General features: G+C 40.3%; 1 protein-coding gene across 1 annotated transcript in view; it reads left to right on the top strand.

Moving 5' to 3' along the window:
* The first annotated feature begins 531 nt into the window (after nucleotides 1-531).
* hace1 (HECT domain and ankyrin repeat containing E3 ubiquitin protein ligase 1) overlaps nucleotides 532-13,810 on the top strand; it is a 47,647-nt gene continuing 34,368 nt past the window's right edge. The window contains exons 1-8 of the mRNA XM_046043738.1: nucleotides 532-702; nucleotides 5,464-5,518; nucleotides 6,143-6,232; nucleotides 8,138-8,242; nucleotides 11,097-11,172; nucleotides 11,338-11,469; nucleotides 12,864-12,946; nucleotides 13,295-13,391. Of these exons, the coding sequence (XP_045899694.1) occupies nucleotides 612-702; nucleotides 5,464-5,518; nucleotides 6,143-6,232; nucleotides 8,138-8,242; nucleotides 11,097-11,172; nucleotides 11,338-11,469; nucleotides 12,864-12,946; nucleotides 13,295-13,391 (729 nt within the window). The 5' untranslated portion in view covers nucleotides 532-611. The remainder of the gene's footprint in view (nucleotides 703-5,463; nucleotides 5,519-6,142; nucleotides 6,233-8,137; nucleotides 8,243-11,096; nucleotides 11,173-11,337; nucleotides 11,470-12,863; nucleotides 12,947-13,294; nucleotides 13,392-13,810) is intronic.

Here is a 13,810-nt window from a genome sequence, read left to right on the forward strand (position 1 = left end):
CCCCCCCCCCCCCCCCCCCCCCCCGCCCTGTACGCAGGATAAGCGGCAGACGATGGATGGATGTAGTTATAAAGTAATGAGTAGGAAAAAGATGCCTATTATTTTTTAGTAAAGTTAGTTTTATCATTGCAGAAATTCCACATTCACCCAAAAAAAAAAAAGAAAATGGGCGGACAGACATTAAGAATACAAAAGCTAACTAATTATGTGTTTCACAAATGTCTTATGTAAGGATGACACAGTATTTTGAATTTGCTTTGCTCTAGTAATTTTTTTGTCTTCTTGTCTTTCATTTTTACTTTAATTTGTACACGTACCCCTGGCACTGACAGTTTTGTGTGCTGTTAGGTGTTCTCTAAAATAAAATAAAAAAATTAGAGTTTACATTTTCTAGTAAGTACCACAGTGAGACATTTTTACCTCGGCATGCGGTTCCGCACTCTTGTCCAGTCGGTGGCGGTAATGCACCTCCGAGCTGGTGTGCCAACTTCCATCAAACACTGAAGAAGAAGAAGACGAAGTGGTAAGGCGCCCAGGAGCGACACAACCGCATACGGAACAAATAAACCAGGCTTTGCTGCCTCGGTTCATCCCTGTGGACCCGCGCACCTATGATGGAACGGGCGATGGAGCAGCTCAACGTACAGCTCAGCCGGCTGACCCGTTCCCTCCGCCGCGCCAGGACCGTGGAACTCCCGGAAGGTAACCTAACGATGCAGGACGTTCACGGCTAAAACAGAGCGAGCTGGCGGCGTAAACAATGGTGTTGTTCACGCTTGAAAATAGTCACGACGATGGTCGCTGTCCGCGTCATAGGCAAGTCAGAATCTGCATGCTGATGTCACATGAATGAAAAAGAGTGACCATAAAGACAAAAAAGAAAAGAACGCACACGGAAACTGAATCTCAAAGAACGGCGTTCAAATCAAATTTAATAAAATTTAATGAACAGTATTTTTGGTTTCTCAGAATTGTACCCCAAGTCTTGGCAATCGAGGGGGGATAATAACATTCTGACCAAAACGCATAATTTTTTTCCATGTTTTTATCCCCTACCTAATATGTGCCATGCAAGGAGTTTCTGTCTGCAATGAGACAACAGGGCAACGGATATATATGTGAAAAATACTGTAAAACCTTTGCGAATAGAAAGCCAATACTTCATCAATACACTAGTTCGACAGGCATGAACATAAAACATAGTAAAAAGTTAAAGAGGTGGTATTCTGCTTTTTGGCTTTTCCCCTCTCCTTTATTGAGTTATATATCTTTTTTTGTGCATGTAACAGGTTTGCAAAGTGAAAAGCCCAAAGTGAGTTCCCATCTCCCACAGAAAACTCTGCTCTGAACTGAAAACAGCTGGTTTGTAGTCCAGCCGCTTCCCTTTCATCCCTGTGACGTCACAGCGGCTACTCCGACACGCCCTCAGAAGCAGCGAGCTGCAGCACACAGCTCTGAAACTCTGGCTCCAGTCCAACACGTACAGCTGAACCCGAGCTGTTTACCAGCTTCTCGCTGACCCGCCCTTCTCTGCTTCTGATTGGCTAGTAGTCCTTAACTAGGCATGTGCAACTCCCAACAAAGATCATTTAGAGACAAGATTTATCACTCCATAGCTAAAACGAAGCCTTCAACACAGGCTGAAAAGAGGAGCTGCAGCAATGTGCAGTATGACAAAAATATAACCATGTAAACCTGCTCTGGTACAACCTCTAAATAAGATGAGGAACCTGAGAATGAGCAGAATACCACCTCTTCAAATTTTATTCTGCTCTGTTGCAGTCTCTCATCCACCAGGCACAGCGCTCTAGCTCAGCTAAAAACAATTTATTCCCAACAAGCTAAACAACAGCTGCCTGTCTGTTTAGCTTAGTTTGCCAAGTACCTTAAAATTTGGCACAATCTTGTTAAAGTATCTGCTGGCTGAGACAAAGCAGCCCCCAAAGCAGGAGGACAGGAGGAAGGATTGATGATGACTGAGTTTTCTTTCTAAACATCACTCAGTATGTTGATGTATTTAAATCAGATATTTTGGCTTTTATGGGATCTGATTTTACATAAAACTGCCGGTTTTCTCACAGTTAGTTTATATACAGCCTATTAATAATGCTCTAAATAAAAATCTGAAAAGAAAAAACAATCAAAATATATTACTATAATAAATCTTTTTATTGTTTTTTTGTGTGTGAATAAATTCAAAATGAAACATAAGCACAATATCTGCCAAACTATGAATACAAAATCCCTGTGAAAAGTTTTAAGTGCAGGTTTTCTGTCGCACATGTTTTTCAATCTGTAAATTTAAATTACAGAAGTACAGAGCAACTATGAAAAATTATAATAAAAAACTTCATTATAAAAGGCACATAAAAATGCAAATTCACTGCCTTTACTGAATAGAGTTGAACATAAAAATTACTGTTTACGACCTAAATCTCATATGTAAATCACATTATATTCATAGCTGTTCAGTGACACAACATCGTGCTGCCCTTTCTCCAGCTAGAGGTTGCTGGAGTTATGGGAATTTTGAGTCTGAGTATTGACTTTTTGGGGTTGCTGTAACCAGTCAGTGTGGCGTGCTGAAGCAGATCAAGACCATGAAGTTAGTGGCTCATTTTTATTTCACACAGAGCACAGGAAACGCGTACCTGTAAGAACTTCCACACTATGTCATTCAGGATGTTAAGCATGTGAAGCAAAATGTTTATGTTAAGATTATATTATCACAATGCTAATGTCAATTTGCATGTTAATGGAGATGGTCATTATACGTTAGCATTGTGCTAACCACCATCAAAGGGCAGATTTGTTTTTATGTATTGTTATGATCCACAGTGTTGTGGAAAAAAGTATTGTGATATATTGTGTACTTTCTCCTCTGCCGCCGTAGTGTGTGGTAGAGGAGAAAGTGAGACAGAGCACCAGCTGTGCCAGTGATGTGCCGAGTTGTGGGTGCACATTTGTCACCATTGATGAACCACACAGGGAATATTTTATTGTTTATCAGTACTTGGAGTAGACTGCAGTGACTTATGAAGAAAGACTGCAGCTCTGCAGCTTCTCAAGATTAAAGCGCCGCTACCGCGTGTAACCAAAGGTGTTCAGTTTACAATGACCTAATGTTTAGTGTTTTTGCTTGAAAAATTGCTGGTTTTATTAATAGATTTTCAAAGCAGTTGTCAACTTGTCAATAAATTTTCTTTCAACTTATTAATTAATGGTTTCAGCTGTAAAATACAGTAAGAGGTTCAGCGTGTAAATTGGAAGTAGTAGTAAGATCTTAACAGAAAGTACATTTACTAGCTTATTCTGGAGATGTTCTTGAGAAAACAGTCTCCATGACAACTGAGTGGACCCTGATGCTGATGAAGATTGTGAAATGCAGTTGAAATCACTGAAGTAAGCTACTAAGTGGACCTTGAGTTAAGTTTCAAAGTAAAAAGGTTGATTCGGGGATGAAGGTATTTAAAGTAGGTACGTGACTTTCTCCATTAAATACGGCTGCCATCTTGGTTCCAATAGACGTGCGGTGTTACGAAAATAATTGTTCCTGTTGGCTTGTTTTTTTGCAGAACTTCCGGGTTCTGATAGATTACACCACCGGAACAACCATAGAGACCTCCTAGTTTCAAGTCTCTCCCGTTGAAATACTGGCATTGCGAGTGTGCCAAAGTTTGTCGGTCACAAAATCGTCTTGTTTTTTTGCTGAAACTGAGTAAAAACATTCTTTAAACTGTAATAGACATATAGTTTAATTGCTAAACTATAAGTGACCGAAATTTCGATGAATTTGAACGACGGACTTGGGAGTTTTATTGCCCGCAAAATCTGCTGCGATTGACTAAGAATAGGGCAGGACGATATGGGCAAAAATGTTATCACGATAAAAAGTTTCATATCTTTCGATATCGATAATTATCACGATAAGTATCAAGTCTTTATTTCTTTTGAGTTTAAGGCCTGATTTTTGCTCCTGAGTGAAAATTGAAGAAACCTGATGGTTAATTGTGGTTTTAAACACGTCTTCACTTCACAAATCTGAGGTAGAACATTCAAAACAATTGTGATAAAATCTTTAAAGTAAAATTAAGTAAAAGCTTTTATCAAGCCTTTTTCCTCAACAAAATAAAAATCTTAATTAAAAAATGATGTCCTAATTAGTGTTTTATTCAGGTGAATAAAATCAAACATTTATTGAAAATGAATGAACATTTGTTAATATTGTTATTTAAAAAAATTATATTCCAAGGCAAGTTTATTTGTATAGCACATTTCAACAACAAGGTAATTCAAAGTGCTTTACATAAAACATAAAAACAACAGGGAAATATAAAAGTTTAAAAGCAACATAGGGAAATTGGAAAAAATACAAATTAAAATATAATAAAAGTTACAGTGCAGTGTACAATCAGGGTTAAGAGAGTTAAATGGAAAATTAAATACAGGCTGAGGGGTTGAGCAAATAATTGAGTTTCTGAAAAGAGAATAAACAGAGAAGTACACTTAATCTACTCTCTCTAGCTAGTCTGTACTCGGGTCCATAGCAATCTTTGGGTCCACTGAAACTCCAAAAACCCTTAAACACTACAGAGAAACCAGGACACGTCTGTCCGCAGGCCACTTTGATCCAGTTATACTCTGGATCCACCTGCGCGTTTACAGGTGGACAGAGGTTCCTGCAAATCACTCAGGCGCGAGATTTAAGACCACTTCCTTCACTCTGTTCAATCTCACTCATTATCTTTTCACTCAGTTACCTACTCATTTCTCACTGTGTAAATATTTAATTAAAAGCAATAGTAAAAAGCTAAAAACAAAGAAAACAGGACAGTAAAAGTTACAGTGCAGTGTAAGTTATCAATCTACTAGTTAAAGGCAGCGGTAAGAAAAAATCTTAAATATTTAATTAAAAGCAACGGTAAAAAGAAAAGTGTTCAGTCTGACAGTTTCAGCAGTTATCTGGGAGTTTGTTCCAGATATACGGAGCATAATAACTGAACGCTGCTTCTCCTTGTTTAGATTTGACTCTGGGGACAGAAAGCAAACCTGCCCCAGACGACCTGAGAGGTCTGGATGGTTCGTAACAAAGCAGAAGATCAGAAATGTATTTTGGCCCTGAACCATTTAGTGCTTTATAAACTGATTTTGAAATCAATTCAGCAGCCAGCAGAGTGTGCCGTAGCGGTGCCGTAGGGTCGCACCTTTTGCTTTGACTTCGGTGGAAAACAGAGGACAAAATAAAGTGACTGCTTCTGGCTTTCAAATGACCAGTGTTGTGCGATTATTGAACCTATAAACATGGTCTTTGTATAATTTTTAAAGGATATTTCAAGCTGTTTCTATCTGTACAATTTGTTTTAGCATTTAACCATGTTGAAAACTTTGTTCACATACCTATTTAAAGGTACAATTTGTCAAATTTTGTGATGTTTTATTCCCCTTCGGTTTCTCCCTCCACAGACAATGAGACTGCAGTCTACACACTTATGCCAATGGTCATGGCGGACCAGCACAGGTAATCAAACCGAACAACATGAGTAGTGTATTAGGGCCTGTGTCCACCAAAGCCTTTTTTCCTGAGGTAAGCGTCTTTTTACCAATTCCTTGCAATGAAAAATGTTCAACTTTGGGATAAACGCAGCGCTCGTCACTGTCACTTTTTACCCAGCCGTCCAATCACAGTGCAGGAGGGGCGGGAGAAACACCACACCCTGCCATCGCAGCTCCTCGCCCGCAAAATCTCATGTCACCCACGTACAGAGAGTCCGTCCCCTCGCTCTACATGTTTCAGCCTTCTCCTCTTGCAGAGCACGTAGGCCATCGTACTTTGTGGTGACATTTTTACATTCGGTAAAATTAGGTACCCTACTTGCAACACATCACCTCCACGGATATTATGTATCATAGCGACCACAGCGTCTCAAAAACACCGCTGCGCCTCCAAAGCGCTCCCTGCAAGGCGTTTTCAGAACTGCAGGTGGCGTTTTCAGCCGCTTTGGTGGGCACGGGCTTGAGGTAGAATACATGTAGCACGTTTCCCTTCTTTTGCCAGTAGTAACAACTCTCATTGTGTTTTTACTTTTTTTCTGTACATCTGTCGCCACTGAATGGTTTATTTGTTCTATTTTGTCTCTAAAAGGTCCGTGTCAGAGTTGCTGCTCAACTCCAAGTTTGATGTGAACTATGCCTTTGGACGGGTGAAGAGAAGTTTGCTGCACATTGCTGCCAAGTAAGATATTGTTCCCCCTGTTCTTTAAGAGTAAGAACACCCATGAATTCCTCCCTCCTGTAGAGCTTTGTTTGTTTTTTTTATTTGCAACAAAGACATGGTGAGTAGGTGGGCCGCACATGTGTGTGAGGAGTAATTCTTAAAACATGTAGTTCAGTGCATTCCTGTCCTGATGACATCGGGACATGACACCTCATGACAAGTGAAAATGAGTATTTTGTTTTTACTCTTTGTAAATCTGTCCTCAAACTCTTCTACGCAGAACCATGAAGCCTTCAACCTACTGGCTATTATTGGTAATTTTGTTGTAGTTATTAAGTTAATTATTAATCAGAATTCCAAATTGATATTTAGGCTGTCTCATGAGACTAAATTAGGTAATTGGCTTTTAATTTTTAATTTTTATATTAAATCATAGTAATAATAATCAGTATTATATAATTTAATGTAAATCTTGATGTCATGTCTACTTAGGGGTGTGGAAAATAATAGATTTTTAGATGCATCGCGATGCGGACTTGGACGATTATGAATCGATTCAGAAATGTCAACAATCGATTATCTAGAGGTTAATTGATGACATAATGTTGACAGAACGGAGACGTGTGCTTCTCCCTGTTCGGCACAGACAGACAGCTGTTAAATGAGTGACTGCTGATGATCAATAAAATCAACTAACGTTAATGATTTTAACCTACTGTGCTGCTCGGTAGCACTTAGCTAGCGTCCCCTCCTCCTCCTTCAAATGACAGCTACCTGACAGGCGGCAGTAGGTGACGGTGAAAGCAGAGGAAACGTTTCAGTCTGGCTGTAAATGTACAGTGCAGGTCACCGTTCATTAAGGTCTCTCTGTGGTTTTCCAGCTGCTGGATGAGTTTAGGCAGTTAGCGCTAGCTAACGTCTCTTCAGTCTGGAAGCTGAGCAGGATGCTTTTTGGCTGCTAGTTCAATTTCATTTGTTGTCATTCATCCACAAATCGAGTACACAATGAACCAAATGCCGTTTCTCAAGGCCCGCGGTGCTCAATACAAGATTATAATTATCAACATGTAACTACAGTAGACGAGCCAAAAAAAGGAACAGATATATCAAGGTGGAGTGAACGTGGTGTGGCTGGAGCGTTGTAAAGTCTTATTTAGAGATCAGCTTTTAAATTAAACCTGAGGTTGTTTTAGTGCTACTTAACAGTCACGACACTACTGCTTTCAAAAATACATCTTTTAATGAACATTTCTACTGCAATCAATAATAACGGTTTTGTAGTAGACAGCGTTTCACAACGTTTATATATTTCCCCCTAACTCAACAACTCAAAAACTCCCTGCCAGTTCTCCTGTCTCACGCAGAGACAGGAGAACTGTTTTCTCTTCTTTAGAAAGTATGAAATTTTCCAGGGTTGTCTAATCTTGCGCACTTGTCAGCAACACGTTCTGCAGCTGGAAACGTCACCATGAGCGACGCATCGTTTATGATTGTAAAGTCAGGGCACATCTGGAACGTGAACACGGCCGTCAATAATCGAAGTTTTGTTCATCCAAAACTGTTAAAAATGTAGGATTAATAATTGGGGTCTGTTTTGGGTAGTTCCCTTAGTAGCTCCAATAATACTGTCTCCAGTGGTGGGTTTGGATTTACCCAAAGAAACAGGGAAACGGTTCCTGAAAAAATATGTCGCTGTTGAATTCTTTAAACGTGATTTCCCAGTGCCAGATACCACTAGAGGGAAGTGAGGAGGTAGATGTGTGGTAAACCTGTCCTCCTTGTGTTTCTGAAATGCTTAGAGACTTGTTTGAAAACCATGTTAAATGAAAATACTGTTTCTTTGTAATAGACATTACTGATCTGTAACATATGGAGGACACTTGTCTTGTTTCCTGTTCTGACACTAAGCTGCTCTCTGTACAGCTGCGGGTCAGTTGAGTGTCTGGTTCTGCTGCTGAAGAGAGGAGCCAACCCAAACTACCAGGACATTTCAGGCTGTACCCCTCTGCACCTTGCTGCCAGGAATGGGTATAAGCCTCGTACTTATATTTAATCTCTGTTGAAATGTGAAAATGTTGCTGTTAAGTTCGGTGAGTTCACTTTGGACATAGAGGTAAAAAAAAAAAAATGCCACAGGATATTGTTTCTGAAGTAGGCTCTCTCTGATTATTGTAGAGATATGTACTGCCCCAGATAACCACTAGCCAGGGAGTAATTGATGTGTGCATAGGGCTGGGTACCGAACTTGGCACAGACTGAATTGCAAATCGAGTATCGAAAAATGTCATTTGGCACCAAACTTCTATACCTTAAGAGTATATTTCATCAGCGCCCTGCAGCACGCTTGTACTAAAATATAATTTAGAGATGTTGCATTAGCCTCTCAAATTTCGTACATCTAGGTGAAATGTACGGCGGGACCTGCTTTGTTAAAATTTGTAGGCGGCGCCGGCGCTATTGAGCCTTTTTTCACACGCACCTTAGAACCACTTCAGACACGTGCCAAATTTTTAATTTTCAAGCATCCTTAGCCTCTCAAAAAAACAGCTCCCTGGGTCATGGTGAATAATGCTTCGCCATGGCAAACAAGTTTGACAAAGCCTTAATGATGTTGTATTGTGAACCCTGTGAGTTTTTAACTGTGCATTCAGACCAAACACGAATTGAATCCTCGAGTCGCTTTCCTCGCATCGGTTTTCTTCGCTAGACTACTTTTGAGTGTTCACACACAATGCCATAATGTGAATAAACAACCTGTGATTACTACAGCAGTATGAACCCAAAGTAAAGATTTTGCTGAAATAACCACAGCATGAAGCAGATTTGTTAAACATATGAATTCATGCTTTGTCCGGTCTGCCAGCAAGACAGCAGAACAACAACTTTTAAAATGTTTATTTTCTGAATGGATTTCAGAATGATCATGCCTGTGCTGTGCTGTAAAGTACAATGATAGCTGGAATTGAGTAACAGACGCCCATTTTCTGAACTTACCATATAGTTTAAATTCCTTGCTTACTTTCCTCCAAGCAATGTCCATTTTTGTCCGGTTTTTATATAAATAAGTAGTAGTCCAACAGAGCTCTGGGTGCCCACAGTGGAAACTGTTTTAATCCCAAGAAAACCAAGGGGGAAACAATTTATAAAAGCAGTTAACTCTGAGCTCTTCACACTGGTAAACGCTGCAGTTGTAGCAGCAGAATCCAGTCTGACTGCGGGTGTTTATTTGTCCAAAAGCTCAGGCGCTCTCTCCTCCAGAGCTCCCTGTAGTTCAGCAGAATCCTAAAAAGCTTTGCAAGTTAGCATTGAAAGGTTCTTTGGATTGGACAGCCCAAATTTGAAGTCCATTGGATTAGTTCTCTAGGAGGAGTTTGTTACAGTACAAAGCGTGTAAATGGCAAAAGAAAATCATAATCACTTCAAAATGGCTTCCTGTTGACAAGCACATTGATTTTATGAAAGGTTGAAAAACACATTTCAACAAAAGGCACCTGATATACCTTATAGCCAGCTCGCTAAACCCACAACCTCCTTATCTTCTCCCTGCTGTCTGTTTTTGTAATGGGCTGCTCAAGCGGCCGCCGAGCGACCCGCCCACCGGGATCTCTCTCGGTGCTCCTGTGGCTTTAGTCCTACCAGAATTTCAACAACTCTCATTTGACTGACATTATTATTTGTTGTCTGCCAAGCTAAGCTAGAAACATGAAACTTGGGGGAATAACTGGAAATGGTTTGCATCAGCTTCCATAGACATATGAACTCAATCGGCCACATGGTGGCGCTGTAAATAAGGATTAAAAATGTAAACTTTGAAGAGCCACGCCTCTCACGCCGTTAGTCCGATTGACTTGAAATTTCTCACACAGGTGCAACAAATGTGCTCTACAAAAAAGCCTCTGGGACCGTTAAGGTCCGCCTTTAAAATTTCTCCGCCATTTTGAAATATTGGAAAATCACATTTTTGACATCTCCTCCTAGACCGAACTCCGATTTCCACCCAAAACCTGAAGAATGTGTTTCGTAACAATATTGAACCATGTGTGATTGATTCTTTTGATGGCAATATTGCAAAAAAAGGTATGAGCCTGTGAATCGCCGCTTGCAGCTATATTTATAACTGAACTCGCTCTTTACATCGGCCTTTCCATCCTTTTGAAGCCCTCCCATCCCTTCCCCAGTGAGTTCTTAGAACTTGTGCTCTATATGAGACAGAAATAAACACATTGTGGAACACTATCACAAGTTTAATATGTTGGTTAAATGTGCGAGTTAACCTAAATGGACCAGTCAGCTACTGTAGGCCGAATTGGTAGGTCAAATGTGGAGTCGCATTATTTCATGGATATCAAGAAAACCAAATTACTTGTATATATAAAATACATATACATATTCACACTGTATACACATACATCTGTTCATATACGTCCATACACACACACTTCCTTAATCCCTACTACACCATGTAACTCTACAATCTACAGTGTGGTTATAGTTGATATTTCACTTATCTTTCTATTGCTAATTCTAAAGAAAGAGCGTTTTTAAAACAATGAAAACCAATAATATGTTTCTCCAACTTTTTCAAGTGGAGACCCAAAAGAAAACGTTGGTGTCTCCTTGGGACCCAAACTTACAGAAATGCATTATGAATTGCCATATCACTACATTTATAAACCACTGATAAAGAACACAACAAAGCATGACTCATCATGAATAAAAATTCATCACAGCCATAATCAAACTTGTCAGACTTGTAAATGTCATTTGCATGTAATCCCTGGCCCGTCAATAGTCATGGCCATTAGAAAGGTGAAATGGTGTGAACCAGTGATTGATGTGTAATGATACTGATACTAACCCCACCCCCCGTTCCTCCCCTCAGGCAGAAGAAGTGTATGGGCAAACTATTGGAATATAATGCTGATGTCAACATCTGCAACAATGAGGGACTGACTGCTGTGAGTGGACTATAATCCTCTGGCTGTGGTTAATCTTGTTGATGTATTGAATATGTTAATCAGCATAATTACTAATACAATTATTGCAGTGTTATCTGTGTGACCTGTTGAATAATTAACTTCTGTAGTCAGGACAGTGACTGTCAATGTTAACTTCTGCTCTAGATCCACTGGTTGGCAGTGAATGGGCGGACGGAGCTCCTCCATGATCTGGTCCAGCATGTGTCCAACGTGGATGTGGAGGATGCCATGGGTCAGACAGCTCTACATGTAGCCTGTCAGAATGGACACAAAACTGTGAGCCACTTTGAAACTATCTCTATTATATATTGATAGCCCTGCTAGTTAGGGCATGGGACTCAAAGCCTGGCAAGAGATGTTGGCCACGCCACTTAAATTCACTTCACAACAATAGTTGTGACCAAACCATCATCTCACAGCGCTTTTCAAATAGAGCATGTCTAGACCGTACTCTGTGATATTATTTACAGAGATGCAGAAGTTCCCACCAAGAGCAGCACTAGGCGACAGAGGCAAGGAAGACTTCCTTTTAAGAGGCAGAAACCTCGAGCAGAACCACGGCTCAGGGTGGGCGGCCATCTGCCTCCACCGGTTTGGGGTGAGGGAGAGAGAGGGAGAGAGAGGGGTAGCAATAAAGAGGGAGAGAGGGCTGGTGGAGCAGCCAACACATTATCCACAAAGAAATACAGACAAACGTAAGTAAAGGTTATAGTGGTACAGACTGAAAATCAACAATGGTCCACAATATTTATCCCTTTGCTACGTCCTGCAAGGTCATTCTTTACTGGCCTAGATATGCGTAACCATCCTACTGAAAGCTAGATTAAACTGCATGGGATCTGGAGGTCACATGTATATCATTCTAAACAGACGGTCAGTCTGTAAGCATTTGGATCTTGACTTGGAAACATAGGAAAGGTCCTAACATTGTTTCCCCTGTATTCATTCAGGAGCCACAAACTGCTCCTAGAGTCTTAGACTGCAGTCTGGAAGATAAGCAGAAAGGCTGACGGTATGTTTTTTGGCTGCCATGTAATGTTAGCTACATTTATTGGGAGTAATGTTAATTAGCTGCATCCCATTACTACCTACTTGTTCAGTGTTGAGAACATAAGGTACCAGTTTAGACTAAGTTAGTACACAACTCTGTCCTGTACACACACTGCACATCCAGATGGTAACGTTATTTCAATTTTCAGATGCGTCTGGTTGGTAAGAAATAGGACAATATTAAGATATGAGCTGACGTCGACGTATCTCTCTCACTGTTTTTGGATAACTGGCTGCTCAAGTGGCCACACAGCAACCGACCCACCTGGATTACCCCCGCTGAGCCGGTGGTATCTGGTTTTAGGGGCATATGCGAGTGAAATGGTCGCTCTCTAGCACGCGTATATACTGCACGGGTGTTACAGACGCAGTGAATGCGTTGTTTTAATATTTTTTTGCAAAGTGAGTGACATAGCCTACTCAATAATGTCTGCTCACACAACGTTACAACAAGAACTGAGATATTATCATAGACGAAACATATGACACACCTCTAATTCCGCTTTTCCACCAATAGAACAAGAATTTTGTGTGCATAAGAACAATCACACTAATTATAGATATCTTTACAATTTATTTAGGATTTTGTCGTTCTGATTGTTCATACTGTGTCTGCTCAGACGGTGTTGTGTCTTCTGGACAGTGGAGCTGACATCAACCGGCCAAACGTCTCCGGAGCCACGCCTCTTTACTTTGCCTGCAGGTGATCATCAGGTCAACAGTGATGTCATTGTAATGCTGGTGTTGCAGTCATTAATATTGTGGTCTCACCACACCTTATTTACACTTCATAGCAGTTTAGGAGTAGAGATGCATAGTACAGATCCATGTACATTTCCAAAACTGTTCAAAACTCTGTGTTAATTTTCCTTAATTGGCTCAACCAACAGTAGTTGCCTTTTTAGTTATTAATTCACCTACTAAAATCACCTGGAATGTTAGTGATTGTAATATCTAAAATGCCCACATATAGCATTGCCTATTTGAGTGAGAGTATTTTGACAGTCCATTACTCCAGTTGTATTGAACCTCGTCTTGTGTTATTCTGTAGCCATGGCCAAAGAGACACAGCACAGATTCTGCTCTCTCGGGGTGCCAAATACCTTGCTGACAGGAATGGAGTCACTCCTTTGGATCTCTGTGTCCAGGCAAGTTTTTCATCACCTTTTAACCTGTTGTGCACTTTACAGGTGCTGGTCATATAATTAGAATATCATCAAAAAGTTGACTTATTTGAGTAGTTCCATTCACAAAGTGAAACTTGGATATTATATTCATTCATTACACACAGACTGATATATTTCAAATGTTTATTTCATTTAATTGTGATGATTAAAACTGACACTAATGAAAATCCCAAATTCAGTATCTCTGAAAATTAGAATATTACTTCAGACCAATACAAAAAAAAGGATTTATAGAAATGTTGGCCAACTGAAAAGTATGAGCATGTACAGCACTCAATACTTAGTTGGGGCTCCTTTTGCCTGAATTACTGCAGCAATGCGGCGTGGCATGGAGTCCATCAGTCTGTGGCACTGCTCAGGTGTTATGAGAGCCCAGGTTG

This window comes from Micropterus dolomieu, linkage group LG03, assembly GCF_021292245.1.
Source record: "Micropterus dolomieu isolate WLL.071019.BEF.003 ecotype Adirondacks linkage group LG03, ASM2129224v1, whole genome shotgun sequence".
Taxonomy (NCBI): Eukaryota; Metazoa; Chordata; class Actinopteri; order Centrarchiformes; family Centrarchidae; genus Micropterus; species Micropterus dolomieu.